Source organism: Erythrolamprus reginae, unplaced genomic scaffold (genome assembly GCF_031021105.1).
Source record: "Erythrolamprus reginae isolate rEryReg1 unplaced genomic scaffold, rEryReg1.hap1 H_1, whole genome shotgun sequence".
NCBI classification, from domain to species: Eukaryota; Metazoa; Chordata; class Lepidosauria; order Squamata; family Dipsadidae; genus Erythrolamprus; species Erythrolamprus reginae.
In genome coordinates this window covers 410,270-425,149 of record NW_027248462.1, presented here as the reverse complement: position 1 = coordinate 425,149, position 14,880 = coordinate 410,270, and the positions used below count along the sequence as shown (strand labels likewise).

Sequence of the window (14,880 nt, the reverse complement as noted above, 5' to 3'; positions counted from 1 at the left end):
ATCTGGAAATACCCATTTTGCTGCTGGCAGAGCAGATTTGTTTCTGCCCATATAGTGTGATTTGCATTTCCTAACTGAATATTATAGTTTCAATCTGTCTCATAAAAAATAAACAATTAACAGCTTTTTTCTTTCTTTTTTGCATGGGACCAGCTCCAGAGAAATCTCTTTGCCTGGTCTATTTAGGAAGAGGAATGATAAAGTGGCAAATTCTTTTCTTGCTTTTTCCCAGATGTTTGATCAACTATTGGGTGGCGGTTAAAGGTTACATTACTTTCAAAATAAGAGTCAAACAAACCATAGTGAAAACAAGCACTTTCATGACAACTACAGTAGTCCCTCGCTATATCGCGCTTCACCTACCGCGGCTTCACTTCATCGCGGGTTTTCAAGAAATATTTCTTAGGATATATGAGAGAGAGATTATGTATACGTATGAGAGAGAAAGAGAATGTTGTTGCTTTATTGTTTTTTATTATTTTTATTAGTTTTCAGTTATATTATATATGTACTACTGTGATATGTATTTTGTAAGAGTGTGGGAAGGGTTTATAAACACTTAAAACAATGAAAACTTACCAAACAATTATAATATAAATACTTAAATAAGTACTATCAGTCGATAAATTCCACATCGCGGATTTCACCTATCGCGGCCGGGTCTGGAACGTAACACCAGCGATAGGTGAGGTCTTACTGTATGGTTACAAATGTTAAGATAATACCTTTTTTTGTGAAGAAAACATTGAATGTCTGCGTCCTGTGCAATCAAAAATGCAGAATTGTACAGAGTGGGAAATACAGTGATCCCTCGAGTTTCGCGATCTCAATCTTCGCGAAACGTATATCGCGATTTTTAAAAAAATATTAATTTTTAAAAAACCACTTTCGCGTTTGGCTTCGGGACTCAGTTGGGAAGCCGCGTGGCTGTTTTAAAAGGTCGCCGCCGGCCTGGGGGGCTTGCCAGCACCCCCCCAACCCCCAACCCGGGTTTGGGGGGGTGCTAGGAAGCCCCCCATGCCAGCGGCGACCTTTTAAAACAGCTGCGCGGCTTCCCAGCTGAGTCCTGAAGCCAAACGTCAAAGGCGAACTTCCGCGTTTGGCTGTTTTAAAAGGTCGCCGCCAGCATGGGGGGCTTCCTAGCACCCCCCCGAACCCGGGTGGCCGGGCGAGCAGTGAGCGAATGGCGGGTGGCCAGGCGAAGGGCGTGTGAGCGGCAAACGGCGGGCGAAAGGGGGGTGGGGGGCGGGAGCAGCCGACATCCAAAGCAATCTGTTGGCTTCCGCACTTTCGTCGCTCCCCACCTCCACCATCTGCGCATGCGCGGCCATTAAAAAAAATTTAAAAAATCACGCATGCGCAGATGGTGTTTTTACTTCCGGAACCCTACATCGCGAAAAATCAATTATCGCGAGGGGTCCTGGAACGGAACCCTCGCGATAATGGAGGGATCACTGTATACACTGCTTATTGTACTATAGTGGGCTAATTTACCTGATATACTTTGTTATGATGTAGTTTGCTTGGGTTTTGAATGGCTTAGGGTTGCTATTTTTATTATTATTATTATTATTATTATTATTATTATTATTATTATTATATTTATTAGATTTTACAGACAATTTTCCCTGGCTACTGTCTAGTTCAGAATTTTTCAACTAGTTCCTTATATTTGGATTTTAGTTTCTAAAATTTTCCAGCCAGCATGAAACTTTGACAATGACTGTGTTTAACTAGAGAGTTTATGAAATTGAGATATTTGGAGGGTTCTTGTGGATGTGTATATGCATGCCATGCAAGCCCAATCAATTCTGATGTACCCCATGGGTCATGTTAAATAAATTATTTTTTTCACTTAAAATGTCATCCCAGCCAGTTCAGATTAGTAGTTCCACATACAGGTAGTCCCTAGACTTATAATCATTCGTCGTGACTTATGAATTATTTTTACACTAATGAGCCTTGCAGCATCCTTAGTCATGTGATCAAAATCACAAACACCAACTGACTCATATTTATGATGTCTGCAGGGTCCCATTCTCATGTGATCCCTTTTTGCAACCTTATTGCGACCAATGTCGATGAGGAAGCCAAATTCACTTAACAATCATGTTTATTAACTTAACAACTTCAGTGATTCACTTAGCAACTGTGACCAGGGTCAGCATCCTCTGGGTCCTGTCAGCCAAACAATGCCGGCTAGTGAGGCCACAGGGAGGCCTTCTCTATGGTGGCTCCGGCACTCTGGAACTAGCTTCCCCCAGAGATTCTTAAACCCCTCCCTCACTCTTCTGGCCTTCCGAAAGGTCCTAAAAACCTGGCTTTGCTGTTAGGCCTGGGAAGGCCATTGAGCACTGACATATTGCTCCGGCCTAATTGATTGATGGATGAATATTTTTTTATCATGGGGTTTTAACTTTTGTTTCTTTTTTGTTATACAGTGATCCCTCGATTTTCGCGATCTCGATCTTCGTGAAACGCTACACCGCGGTTTTTCAGAAAATATTAATTAAAAAATACTCCACGTTTTTTTTGCTATACCACGGTTTTTCCCACCCGATGACGTCATACGTCATCACCAAGAGTCACTTCTCTGTCTCTTTCTCTTTCTTTCCTGTCATTCTCTGCTTCAATCATTTTCTCATTTCTCTTTTTTTCTCCCCTTTTTTCTATCATTTCTCTCTCTTTCTTCCTCTCTCACAATCTCTTCCTCCCTCTCTCATCTCTTTCTTTCCTTCTCTCTCTTTCCTTCTCTCTCCCCCCCTCCACTTGCCCACGAGAAGAAAAAAAGCAACCTCTGCCGGGCAGCTCCCCTTGTGCCCCCGCTTTGTGCCTGCCTCTTTTGGGGATTTTTTTTTCTTTTCTTTTTTCGCCTTTGGTCTCCCATTAAGCCTGCCGCTTGGCCGCCGCCGAGGAGAAGCGCGGGGAGGGCGAGAGAGGGAGATCGTGGCATCCGAGGTCCCTGCAGAGCAGAGGGGGTGGCTGAGGCGGCAGAGGCGTAGCGGCGGCGACGGCAAGCGAGCTTGGAGCCTTGCTTCGCCTCCTTCGCTGCAATACAAACGAAGGGGTCAGACGCAGCCTCGGCGAGCCGAAGGTTTCCGCGGCTCTGACCCAGAGCAGGAAGGGCTGGTGGGGGCGGCGAATCTACCTCCCCAGCCACCGGAGGGAGATTGGGCTGGTGGGGGCGGCGAATCCACCCCCCCCAGCCACCGGCTCCACCATCTGCGCATGCGCGGCCATTGAAAAAAAGGGTGCGCATGCGCAGATGGTGTTTTTACTTCCGCACCACTATACCGCGGAAAATCGATTATAGCGAGAGGTCTTGGAACGTAACCCTCGCGATAATCGAGGGATCACTGTATTGCATTATATTTTTCATTGTTGTTCACCGCCCTAAGTCCACGAGGAGATGGGCAGCATATAAATGTAGACAGACAGACAGACAGACAGATAGATAGTCATAAAATGAGGCAAAACTCACTTAACAACTGTCTTGCTAAGCAATAGACGTTTTGAGTTCAATTGTAGTAATAAGTTGAGAACTACCTGGAGACTGTATTAGAACAGTTTTCAGTCTCTCTATCCATTCCCCAGTGACCCACAACAATAAAAAAAAGCCAGAAATCTTTAATACAGTTAAGAGTTTATTCTTTAATATCAATAAATAAGCAGCTAGAAGAATCGTTTCATTTCCTCTAAGTTGAGGAGTTTCATTTGTTTGTTTTTCCTAACAAAATGTTTCCTTCTTTTTTTATGTGTGCATTAAAAAATCCAGTCCTGGGCTAGGAGATGGTGGGGTCTATTCATGAGAAGAGAGAGGGGAGGAGGGAGGGAGGGAGGGGGGAAACGAACGTAGTGTGGTCACTAATGCGGAAAGCACTTGGGACGGTATTTGTGTGCATGTGTGCGCGCGTGAGCTTGCGTGTGCAAAGGCAAGGACGGGCAGGTGGCTCAAAATGTACAGAAGCCGAGTCGCTGGTGAGGTCTGTGGGTTGGGTAGAGAAGCAGCTGGCAGGGAATGTGGCAGGGCATGCCAGCACTGTGGCCCACACTAGCAATCCAACTAGCAGAGGGGGTCAAAGGGGGAGAGAGACACTATTAAATAACAGAGGGGCAGAAGAAGCAGAGGCGGGGCCGAAGACAAGACAGTGGGGTTTGGGAAATGGGCTGATCTTGACGGTTGGGGGGGAACGACGGGGTTATTTCCATGACGACTCAAATGTTCACTTCTTTCCTTCTACATTGTCTGTAAAAAGGGAGGAAGAAAGTAAAGAATAAAAAGCAAAGAATGAAGAAATGAAGACATCACCCCCTCCTCACATATACTGCAAGCAAGACAACTAACCTAGAAGTACTTCCTGCAAAAAATTGGTCTGCGGTTGGAATGCTAGAGGCCTAAATGGGGTTCTCCTCACTTTTCCAATAGCAAGTGGCATTCTAGCAAATGGCTATTATTGTTTCTGATGCTTTCCCCACTATCTCTACAGGTCTTTGTGCCTTCAGCTGGTTATCAGACATATAATCTCATAATCTAGTAGCCATATGTGTTTTCTTCATCTGTTGGGGAAAGCCACCCCCTTCTAGTTGGAGAAGGCATGCCAGATTCCATGGGTCCATACTCCATTATTTTGAATTTACTTTATGAATTCCTTCCTTAGAGCACTTTCTTTCCTGCCCAATCTTTTTGAGAAATGTTTATGAATTCTGTATATTTTTAATTCTCATATTCTATACAATTAAAAAATGGCCCATGGTATAGTTAACATCTTCTCTTTCTGATTATTACCATCATGGAATCTAGTGAATTGTTTAAATAAATACATTGAAATATTATCAATATCCCACTAAGTTGGAGAAAACTGGCCCACGTGTGGCCTTAACACTGGAGAGACTAATTAAAAGAAAATCCATAATGCTGTGCCCAATGTTATGCTTAGAAAATGAGACAAACTATAAAATATATTTCTCCTAGAGATGAAGACTTCTCCTGACATGAATTATGGTAATTTCCAGATATTAATAAAAATAAAGCTTTTGAGGATTTTTCATAGTTTAAAGGGGGTGCTGTTATCACGTGGAACAATATTTTTGTACATTGTTTCAGAAGTGGTGTTGATTTAAATTTTGCTAATTATTTATATAATATTCTGGTATATTATTATGGATTATGCTGGGTATTGCTGAGATCTTCTTATCGGAGAGGTATGTGATGGATGGATGCATGGGTGGATATAGAGGTAGAGACAGAAAGAGAAATGGAGAGATGGAAATGGAGAAAGAGAGAGAGAGAGATGGATAGATGATAGAAATGGATATAGAGGTAGGTAGGTAGGTAGGTAGGTAGGTAGGTAGGTAGATAGATAGATAGATAGATAGATAGATAGATAGATAGAGATAGCTAAATAGATATTGATAGACGATAGAAATGGATAGATAGATAGATAGATAGATAGATAGATAGATAGATAGATAGATAGATAGATAGATAGATAGATAGAATATTACATTATAATTTAGCCCCAAATAATTTTACTGATTAAGACCTAATATTACACACTGAGTGGAACTTGCAATCTATGAAGAATGAGGGGCCTTGGAGCCCTAGAAATATCAACGGATGATCACTGCCCTGGTTTCATACATGCTAACCCCAGCACAGAAAAGCTCACCCAACCCAACTCATTTTCTCTACAGCTTTGCCCAAGCATCCTCACCCACCTCTCAGAAGAATCTGACAACACCAAAAGCAGCAGGCCCAAAGAAGGCACGCATCACCCCCTATGCTGTCCAGCAAATGTATGGCCAAACAATGACTTAAATCAGACATTTGCCTAAGCATGACACAAGAGCAATAAAGGCACAGTTAGGCACAGTCAAGAAGGCTGTGGAAAGCAGAAAAGTGTCCTCTGCAAACAGTGGTCAGTCCGAGACTATTTTCTCATTGAGCCCAACATAGTGAAATCAGAAGCATCTTTAAAAGGGCACCAAAGGCTAAGAATGGACAGGAAAGGCACAATATAAGAAAAGGTCTTACTAATCAAAGTACAATTTAGAATGTGTAAAATGGTTTGCATTGAAAGTTACCGCATCTTTTTCTTTTAAAGGATCCTATGAATTATTCAGTGGTTTCAAAACTGAACCCTAAACCACCCTATGATTCTTTAGAAATTTCTAAGATGTTCCTCAAAGGATGGGTTCAATAAACTTGGGCAAGTTTTCCTAAGCAATAATTTGTTTCCCTTACTTAGCTTCCTCTGCAACATAGGAACTGCAGAAGTCATAAGAGGCGGTGATGGCCATTTATCTAAGGGACTGTTTTCATATTTTTTTAAAAAAAATGCTTCTTTTTATCCTATTATGTTGGTTTAGAAAGTGGGAGAAATAATTTTGACAGAAACATGGAAAATCCATTACTAGGGCAAAAAAAAGGGTAGAGCATATTTTATGTTTACAAATGACATAATATTGAAAACCAGGCCCTTTCTAATCATCTGTCTTTCCTATAACAACTGTAGAGAGTATGAGAAATGTCTTTGACAGAAATACACAAGATCCATCACCAGGGTGATTGGGATGTGTGCAAAAATTCAATTCAATTTCAATTCAATTTATTAGATTTGTATGCCGCCCCTCTCCATTTAAGTTTGGTTTAAGTTTGCAACGGACAGACATTGGAAGCAGTTCAGACACATTACTAAATTACTGAACTATTAAAAAAGAAGGTACAGCACAATCAGATCTGCAGATTCTGTTATTATAGCCAAACTTAATAAAAGTACCCCCCCCCCTTTCTGTGGAGCAGACTTCTGGATCGAGTCTACCTCCCAAATCTGATTGTCTTGTACTGTACTTTATTTTCTTACAGTTCAGTGAATTAAAGAAGGGTCTGTCTAAACCGCTTCTGAATATGCCTTTTGTGAACATAAAATACGATTTACCTAGGGGTGAAATCCAGCAGGTTCTAACAGCTTCTGGAGAACCGGTAGCAGAAATTTTGAGTAGTTTGGAGAACTAGCAAATATCACCTCTGGCTAGACCCAGAGTGGGGTGGGAATGGAGAATTTGCAATATCCTTCCACCAGGAGTACGGAGGGAATTGAGATTTTGCAGTATCCTTCTCCTATCATGCCCACCTAGCCACACCCACCAAGCCACGCCTACAGAACAGGTAGTAAAAAAAAATGGATTTCACCACTGGTTTCACCCTTTTTTCCCTAATAATAAATCTTGCTTAGCTCTGTCAAAATAATTTCCCCTACTTTCTATACCAACATTACAGATACACTGTTTTGGCAATCTTCTAAGAAAAGTTTGGTATTGTAATTTTGCTTATTTGTGTACCTTGGCATATGAACCAAGGTACCATTCCCAGCTTTTCAATGAATTGAAATAGAAAGCAATCAGCAAAACAGATTATTATTGTACCTTTCCTTCTCCTTCTCACATCATCACTATTCAATATTATATATTTTTCATGTGATGAAGCAGAAGGCGAAGGAAGAGAAGGATACACTTTTTGATTATTCCTATATTCACTTTATCTATGTCTACTGTAAGGTATAGTCATTGAGGCTAGCTAGATCAACCTATTCTGTGGATTAGACATGGTTTTATATTCTCGGAAATATTTGAAGCTTTCTAAGTAGATATACAAAGATTCCTTGGTAGACATGTTAGTCCCACCACCTTAAAAATGCTCAATTTGAACTCTTTGGCAATTCAGCTTGCTCTGTGGGCATGGAATTTCTTGGAATAATTCTCTTTCAGGGAAGGATTTTCTGTCTCTTTTCCTATGAAGCAGTTTTTTTCCCCCTATGTAGCTGGACGCTGGACAATGTCACTTGCAGCAAACAGACTGTCCAAGCAAAAAGAAAAAAGAAAAGAAAGAAAGAAACATTCTTCCCAGCTTCGCACAGATATTGCCTATTTTTCTGCATAGATCAACAGACAGATATAAAGGCATGCAGTTGAGGGTTGTACAGTTAAGATACCTGGGAGACAGGATACAGAAGAATAGAGGGGGAAGGAGTTTATGCTACAGGATGGAAAGGATAAAAGAAGCCAGAGTTAATAGAGATTAGGAAGGAAGTTCACAAGAAAAGGAGAATATTATTAGTCTGGATAGAATGAATAAGTAAAATGAATGAATTAATGAATGATTAGCAACCCATAAAGGAGGGGAAACTCTCTAAAATAAGCAAACAACTATTTCTTCTCTCTTTTGTTATACTTTATTACACAGAACTCCCAGAGGTGCTTTTTCAAAAGGCAACTGGACTTTATTTTTCCTTGAAGATATTTTGCTTCTCATCCAAAAAGCTTCTTCAGTTCAGAACTGACGTTGCCTTTGAAAAAGCACTTTGGGGACAACCATGACCCGATGGATAATTGAGAATCTCCAATAGAAACTCAGACAGTTTCCATCTACTTTTGTGCTTTTTTTGGTGCAACAGATCTATTTTATCTTCAGAGCTAAAAAAAATGAAACCAAGGTTACGGGGCCAACTCTATCATTTTATAAAAGAGGCTCTGCCATCGCCTTTATCAGAATTGTACATTCCTTGGAACTGGTATCACATGCTCCATGGAGTTCACCAGGAAGGAACCCTAGTGACCAAGGATCAAATCCTATTGTCAGTATCCCAATAGACAGGCTGAAGTCATTGTTTGAGTTAGAGACTTTGGCCTGCCACCTATATTTAAAGTTATAGATGGGAATTCTAGGCTAACCGAGGAAACACCAGAGGAAGGCAAGAAATAATTATGAAGAGAAAGATCAGAAGGGAAGGGGCACCCTATTTCTCTCCAACTTGATGGTTTTGTTTTCATGGATTCCCTCTGGGAAATCCACTTCCAGTAAGAAGGAAAAGGCAAAGGACTGGGAAGATAAGGTATGTTAGGGAGGCTTACGTTCCAGATAGTTCCGGGCAACGAATTTGAGACATTCATCCAGAAAGATGACAGGTAAGGATATCTTCAACACCACAAGCCAGTGATGCAAGTCCAAGTGTGTCAGTTTGAAGATCATCTGGAAAGCACAAGTAACAACAATGCAGACATCAATAGAGAAATGTTTATTTTCTTCTACTTTTCTACTATTTAGTACTTTAGTACTAAAATAATGTAAATGCACAGGGTACATTAGATATAATTAATAGAATCCTGATTAAAAATTTAATAAATGGCACTTGTTTTTGCCAGCAAGCAAGAGTTAAAAATCCTTTGATGAAGGAATTCTGGAATGAATTGGAGAACGCCTGAAGCATCTCTTTTCAAGCCATTAAAGTAGCTGTTTCTTCTAGACTGACTCTGCTGCTTTCAGAAGCTACTCTTAGATCAGGGGTCCCTGAATTTGGCAACTTTAAGACTTGTGGACTTCAACTCTCAGAATCCCACAGCTGTCCACAAGTCTTAAAGTTGCCAAGTTTGAAGACCTCTCTTTTAGATGTTTCCATGTGAGTGTACATGCATGCATAGCTGCTTCACCTGTTATTTTCCCTAGCAAGCAGAGGTGGCAGTGCATATGCACACATGAAGAAGGAGCCAGAATCAGTTTCTGAAACAGCTGAAGAAGCCTGGAAAAGATTTCTCCAGCTAGAAGTACAATAGATCAGCTGTTTGAATTATTTGGGGGAAAGGGACATACTGCCATGCATTCTGAAGTATTTTTTCTTTTTCTTGATTTCTGTAAAATTCAGCAAAAAGTGGGAGTGCAGTTCTCTAGCCATTTGGACTATGCCATGCCTCGGATTTGAAGGCAAAAAAGGTTCACCAGCAGGAATGAACCCAGCTGCTATTCCCTAAAACAGCTGGGCGTGTTGGTCATGTTTTAAGTGCCACTATGATCCTGGAAATGATACAGTTGTTTTAAAGGGCTGAAGAAAAGTTGCTTTATTTGTGCCTCATCAGACTCCATGGCCCGCTTTATACTTTTGAATCCTAAAGTAAAATCCCCCAGCCCTCATTGATCAAAAATATGGTCACTATTACTTACAGGCAGGGGATCAACGTAAAGGATGACAAAATGCAGAGACATGGAGAGGCAGATAGATCCCAGAAGCCAGAAGTTAACCCAGGGAGGCATCCGTACCAAGGACTGGTTCTCTGAAAGGCTATATAGCAGAAAGTAATGGGAAATTAAATCAAAGTTAGGATTTCCACTCTGTTTTTGAAACGAGAGCTTCCAGTCTTAAATAATCATTCAGTGCAAATATATAGCGACTAGTCCTCCAAAAAAAATCAAAATATATGTGAATTGAGCAACTTTCCTTTGAGCAAAGGGCTCATTAGATCAGTGTTTCCCAACCTTGGCAACTTGAAGATATCTGGACTTCAACTCCCAGAATTCCCCAGCCAGCGAATGCTGGCTGGGGAATTCTGGGAGTTGAAGTCCAAATATCTTCAAGCTGCCAAGGTTGGGAAATACTGCATTAGATAGATATCTCAGTTCTGCTTGGAAGGTCCCACCCCTGGTGCATTTGAGAATTACGACAAAGTGAGTACACAGTATTGGAATTTGGATGCAAAATTCAATTAATCTCAGACTTCGTTTTAAATCAACGCCTTTAAGATAGGAACATAAAAACTTAAGATTTTAAAACGTATGATCAGAATGGGAGAGCCAGTGATTGTAAGCACTTGTTCTTTGCCCTCCCTTCTGAACACTAAAACATAAATTAATTATGCAAATAAGTAGATGTTTTAAATTAATGATACTTGTCTTTAGAGTTTGGCAATAGTTCTGCTGCCATAACTAGGAAACACTGTTTTTGTGCTAATTAATCTTGGCATTCTTCAGCAAGCTGCCCTTCTTTTATTGTGAAGACCAGAAAGGGACAACTTGCCATAGCCAACTCAGTGTGGGATAACTCACTGTAGGATAATTTAACAATTTTATTTAATTATTTTATTTAATTATATATATATATATATATATATATATATATATATATATATATATATTTCATTTTTGTCATTGACATTTCATTCTGTCCCTCCTTTTGCATCCTTTCTTTAATGATTCTATTCCACTATTTCTTTAATATTAGTGTAACCCTTGTCCTGAGGTGAGTTGGCTCTGTTGAGTGAGTTGGCCATGGCAGGTTACCTACAGTGAGTTGGCCGTGCTGAGTTGATATGGGCCAATTGTCACAGACCTTGTGAAGACACGTCCACAATAAATGAGATGTAGCTGACTTTCAATGCTATTCTTCAGATATTCCTTGGTTCCCTATAATGCTATAAAAATTATTCTCTGGTGTTTTGCATGAAATGTAAGTTAACTCCAAATATGAGTTTTTGCACATTACTAAAAAGATGAATTAAAGCTGAATCTCTAATATTCTCTTTTTTTGTTGTTGTTGTTGGCATGGACTATGAATAAGCTTCACAGAGAACCTTAATTTGTCCTTCTTCATCATCCTGCACAATTTGGAAAGCTGGAGAAAGCATAAGATTTGCACAAGGTGAAAACAAATGCATGGAGAAATACTAGTGAAAATGCGCAAGGCAATACCACATGAATGAAGCCATGGCCTTCATCATCCCCCATTTTACCTGTTGAGCGCATTGCACATCTCAATGGTGACCAAGACGGACAAAGCCATGGTCATGGGGACAGAGGACTCAAAGATCTCACAGTCAAAGCCTTCAAAGTGAGGGTGGTCTTCTGTACATTGCATGAAATGGGACTAGGAGAAGAAGAAAAGAGTGGGGGAAAGCGAGATTAAGATTGAACAGGGCATTTCTGAATTTAAAAATCCTTCATTCCTCATATGATACTTGTCTCCCACAACTTAGAGTGCGCAAAACTCACCAATTGATGGTAAGTCACTCCGGGTCCATCCTCAGCATAGATGAACCACCAGGCAGCAGCCCCAACAGTGGCTGCTCCGACGTATACTGTAGGCAAAACAAAAAGGGAAAATTATCGTGAGCAAAGAAAAAGCCAGTTATAACAGAAAAGAATATCTCGTCAAGGATGATTGCTGAGAAACTAGAATGAAAGGGCTGCGTTGGTTTCTCCCTTGCGCCATGATGGCATAGTGGTTAGAATGCAATAGTGCAGGCTAATTCAACTCACTTCCAGGAGTTCGATCCTCACTGACTCAGCCTTCCCTCCTTCCAAGGTTGGTGAAATGATGACCCAGATTGCTGGAGTCAATATGCTGACTCTGTAAACCACTTAGAGAGTTTTGTAAAGCCCCTTAGATATAAATACAAGTGCTATTGCTATTATTTATCTGGTGAATGCATATTTTGCCCTAGCCCATGTGTAGGTAAAGTTGGCTTTTCTATGAATTGTGGACTTCAGCTCTCAGAATCCCTGAGCCAATCATGCTAGCTGCCCTAGCCTAATGGCTCTGTTTGCAAACATATAATAATAAGTATGAGCAACATGCAACTGACTGAAGAATAAAGATGCAGAAGATTTGTGCTTGCCTAGGATGATACAGATTGCTGAGCTGAGATTATTGTTAGATCGTATAAGACAAGACAGACTTGGTACAGACTTGAATTCACAGTTAAAATATAGGGCCAAAATATATGATAGAGGCCTAAAGCTAGACCAAGACATCAGCAATGGGAGGAGAGCACCTACTTCCAATGGCCATGTAGCGGAAGAAGAGCCAACCGCTAATCAGGGGCTCCTTGGGGCTGCGTGGTGGCCTGTTCATGATGTCCAAATCAGGGGGGTTAAAACCCAAGGCAGTGGCTGGAAGCCCATCTGTTACCAGGTTCACCCACAGCAGTTGTACAGGGATCAAGGCTTCAGGGAGACCAAGGGCAGCAGTAAGGAAGATACTGGGATGGGGAGATGCAGGAAAAAAAAGACACACATGAGATCAAAGCATCTCTGGAAGATAGGGACATGTGATATCAGAAGGAACAGATCTTTCCACCATAGTTACTCAGTATTGATTTGTCCCTCCTCAAAACCATTTTCCAGTCAACATGGTTTAGCTTTGAAGCTGATCAGATGATAGCGTGCGAAGCCCCTTACCAGACGACCTCACCCACGTTAGAGGAGATGAGGTAGCGAATGAATTGTTTCATGTTGTTGTAGATGGCCCGGCCTTCCTCCACCGCAGCCACAATAGTAGAGAAGTTATCATCTGCCAACACCATTTCAGAGGCAGTCTTGGCAACTGCAGTGCCAGAGCCCATGGCGATTCCGATTTCGGCTTTCTTCAGAGCCGGGGCATCATTGACACCATCACCGGTCTATCAGGAGACAGAAAGAGAGAGGAAGGAGATCGAGAGTTAACTGAGATAGAAAGAAAGAAATATTGGAAAACCTCCAGGTTCCAAAACTCAACAATCCTCTTGGATGAGGGGTAAATTATTATTAATTATTATGATTGAATCACTAGGTGGTCCTCCATTTCAGAAAAGAACAGAAAAGAGGACATTAAAAAGATCTTAAGTGAGATGGGAAGCTACCCTGTTCCTAGAAGAATGAAATATCTTAAAAAGGCAGGATAAAATATTTCCCCTATAAGATAAATAAAAATCTTAAGGGAGACAGAAACTGAGAGCCCCAGCTCCCTCCTCTCAGCAGATACTTTGTGCCCAAGAAATACTGGACCAGCCTATCTACAAAACAAAAGATATTCAGCAGATATATTCTCATTTTGCCCAGAAACAGAAATATATGCCTCTAGTACCTAGGATCAGTCCCCTGGTTGTGAGACGAGAGCTCCACCTCTAGCCCACCACACCACTCCTTCCCTGCCCACTTCTATTCCCATCTACTCACCATGGCAGTAATCTCATCGAAGCTCTGCAGGAACTCCACAATCTTTGACTTGTGCGTGGGCTCAACCCGTGCAAAGCAACAAGCTCTTTTGCAGGCTTCCCGTTGCTCACCAGAGGGCAAGTCATCAAATTCCCGGCCAGTGTAGGCCCTACTGGTCACGTCTTCATTTTCATGGAAGATTCCAATGCGGCGACAGATGGCAATAGCGGTACCTTTGTTGTCACCAGTAATCATGATGACACGGATACCAGCTTCACGGCACAGTTCAATGGATCCTGAGACTTCTTTGCGGGGAGGATCCAACATTCCTACGCAGCCCACAAAGGTCAAGTCATTCTGTGAAGGTCAGAAAAAAAGATTACGAGCCGGCCTGTGGAATCTACTAGCCCAGACATCCTTTCGCTAGATAACCTCCATCTGGTCTTTATAGCAGGTTTAAACCATGTCAAAGACGGGAATGTTTGCAATTAAGATAAAAAATGGTACAAGATGAAATCTCTGATCATCTTTTCAAAGAGTTACAAAAACATGGATTTTTGTAACCAAGTGGTGACACATAACAACTTTGTTATTTATGGTACTGACTTTTTTAATGTTGTCATTTGTAAGCTATTGAGTTGCCTCAAATGTGGAGAAATTTTTAAAATAATGAATAAATAAAACTTTCATTGAATAGATCTATTATAATATGGTTGCTTGAGAGGAGAATTGGATTAAAATTTCCTCAAAGTTTGTGATGATAGGGAGCTTCTCCCAGACTAACCTAAGTTACAGCTCACTTGTGCATACAGGAGGGGGAAGAGTTTTATGTGCTAACTCAAGTTTCTTGGTCAAGAAATAAAAAAAGTAAATAGGGAAGAATTAATAAGAGATAAAGAATGAATATTTTAAAAGTTCGAAGTACAAACGCTGGGTTCTACTTTATTCTTCATAGAATGTTTTGAAACAAAATGTCAATGCTAATTTTTATATTGGTGCCTTATATCACCTAGCATGACTTCAAAAACAGGATATATGGTTCAGTGGCTTGCATGAACTACGCAATGGTGATTTATTCAGTAAACTATGTTTAAATACACCCATGGTTTAATATACAGTTGCTTCAGCACATTGCTTATACT

The 14,880-nt window shown here is 40.9% G+C and overlaps 1 protein-coding gene across 1 annotated transcript in view; it reads right to left on the bottom strand.

The window, feature by feature from the left end:
- Positions 1-3,746: 3,746 nt before the first annotated feature.
- Positions 3,747-14,880, bottom strand: part of LOC139155270 (sarcoplasmic/endoplasmic reticulum calcium ATPase 1-like) — a 34,690-nt gene continuing 23,556 nt past the window's right edge. The window contains exons 15-22 of the mRNA XM_070730391.1: positions 13,760-14,095; positions 13,004-13,224; positions 12,602-12,804; positions 11,816-11,901; positions 11,557-11,690; positions 9,995-10,112; positions 8,911-9,028; positions 3,747-4,246 (exon numbers count right to left, since the gene is read on the bottom strand). Of these exons, the coding sequence (XP_070586492.1) occupies positions 4,224-4,246; positions 8,911-9,028; positions 9,995-10,112; positions 11,557-11,690; positions 11,816-11,901; positions 12,602-12,804; positions 13,004-13,224; positions 13,760-14,095 (1,239 nt within the window). The 3' untranslated portion in view covers positions 3,747-4,223. The remainder of the gene's footprint in view (positions 4,247-8,910; positions 9,029-9,994; positions 10,113-11,556; positions 11,691-11,815; positions 11,902-12,601; positions 12,805-13,003; positions 13,225-13,759; positions 14,096-14,880) is intronic.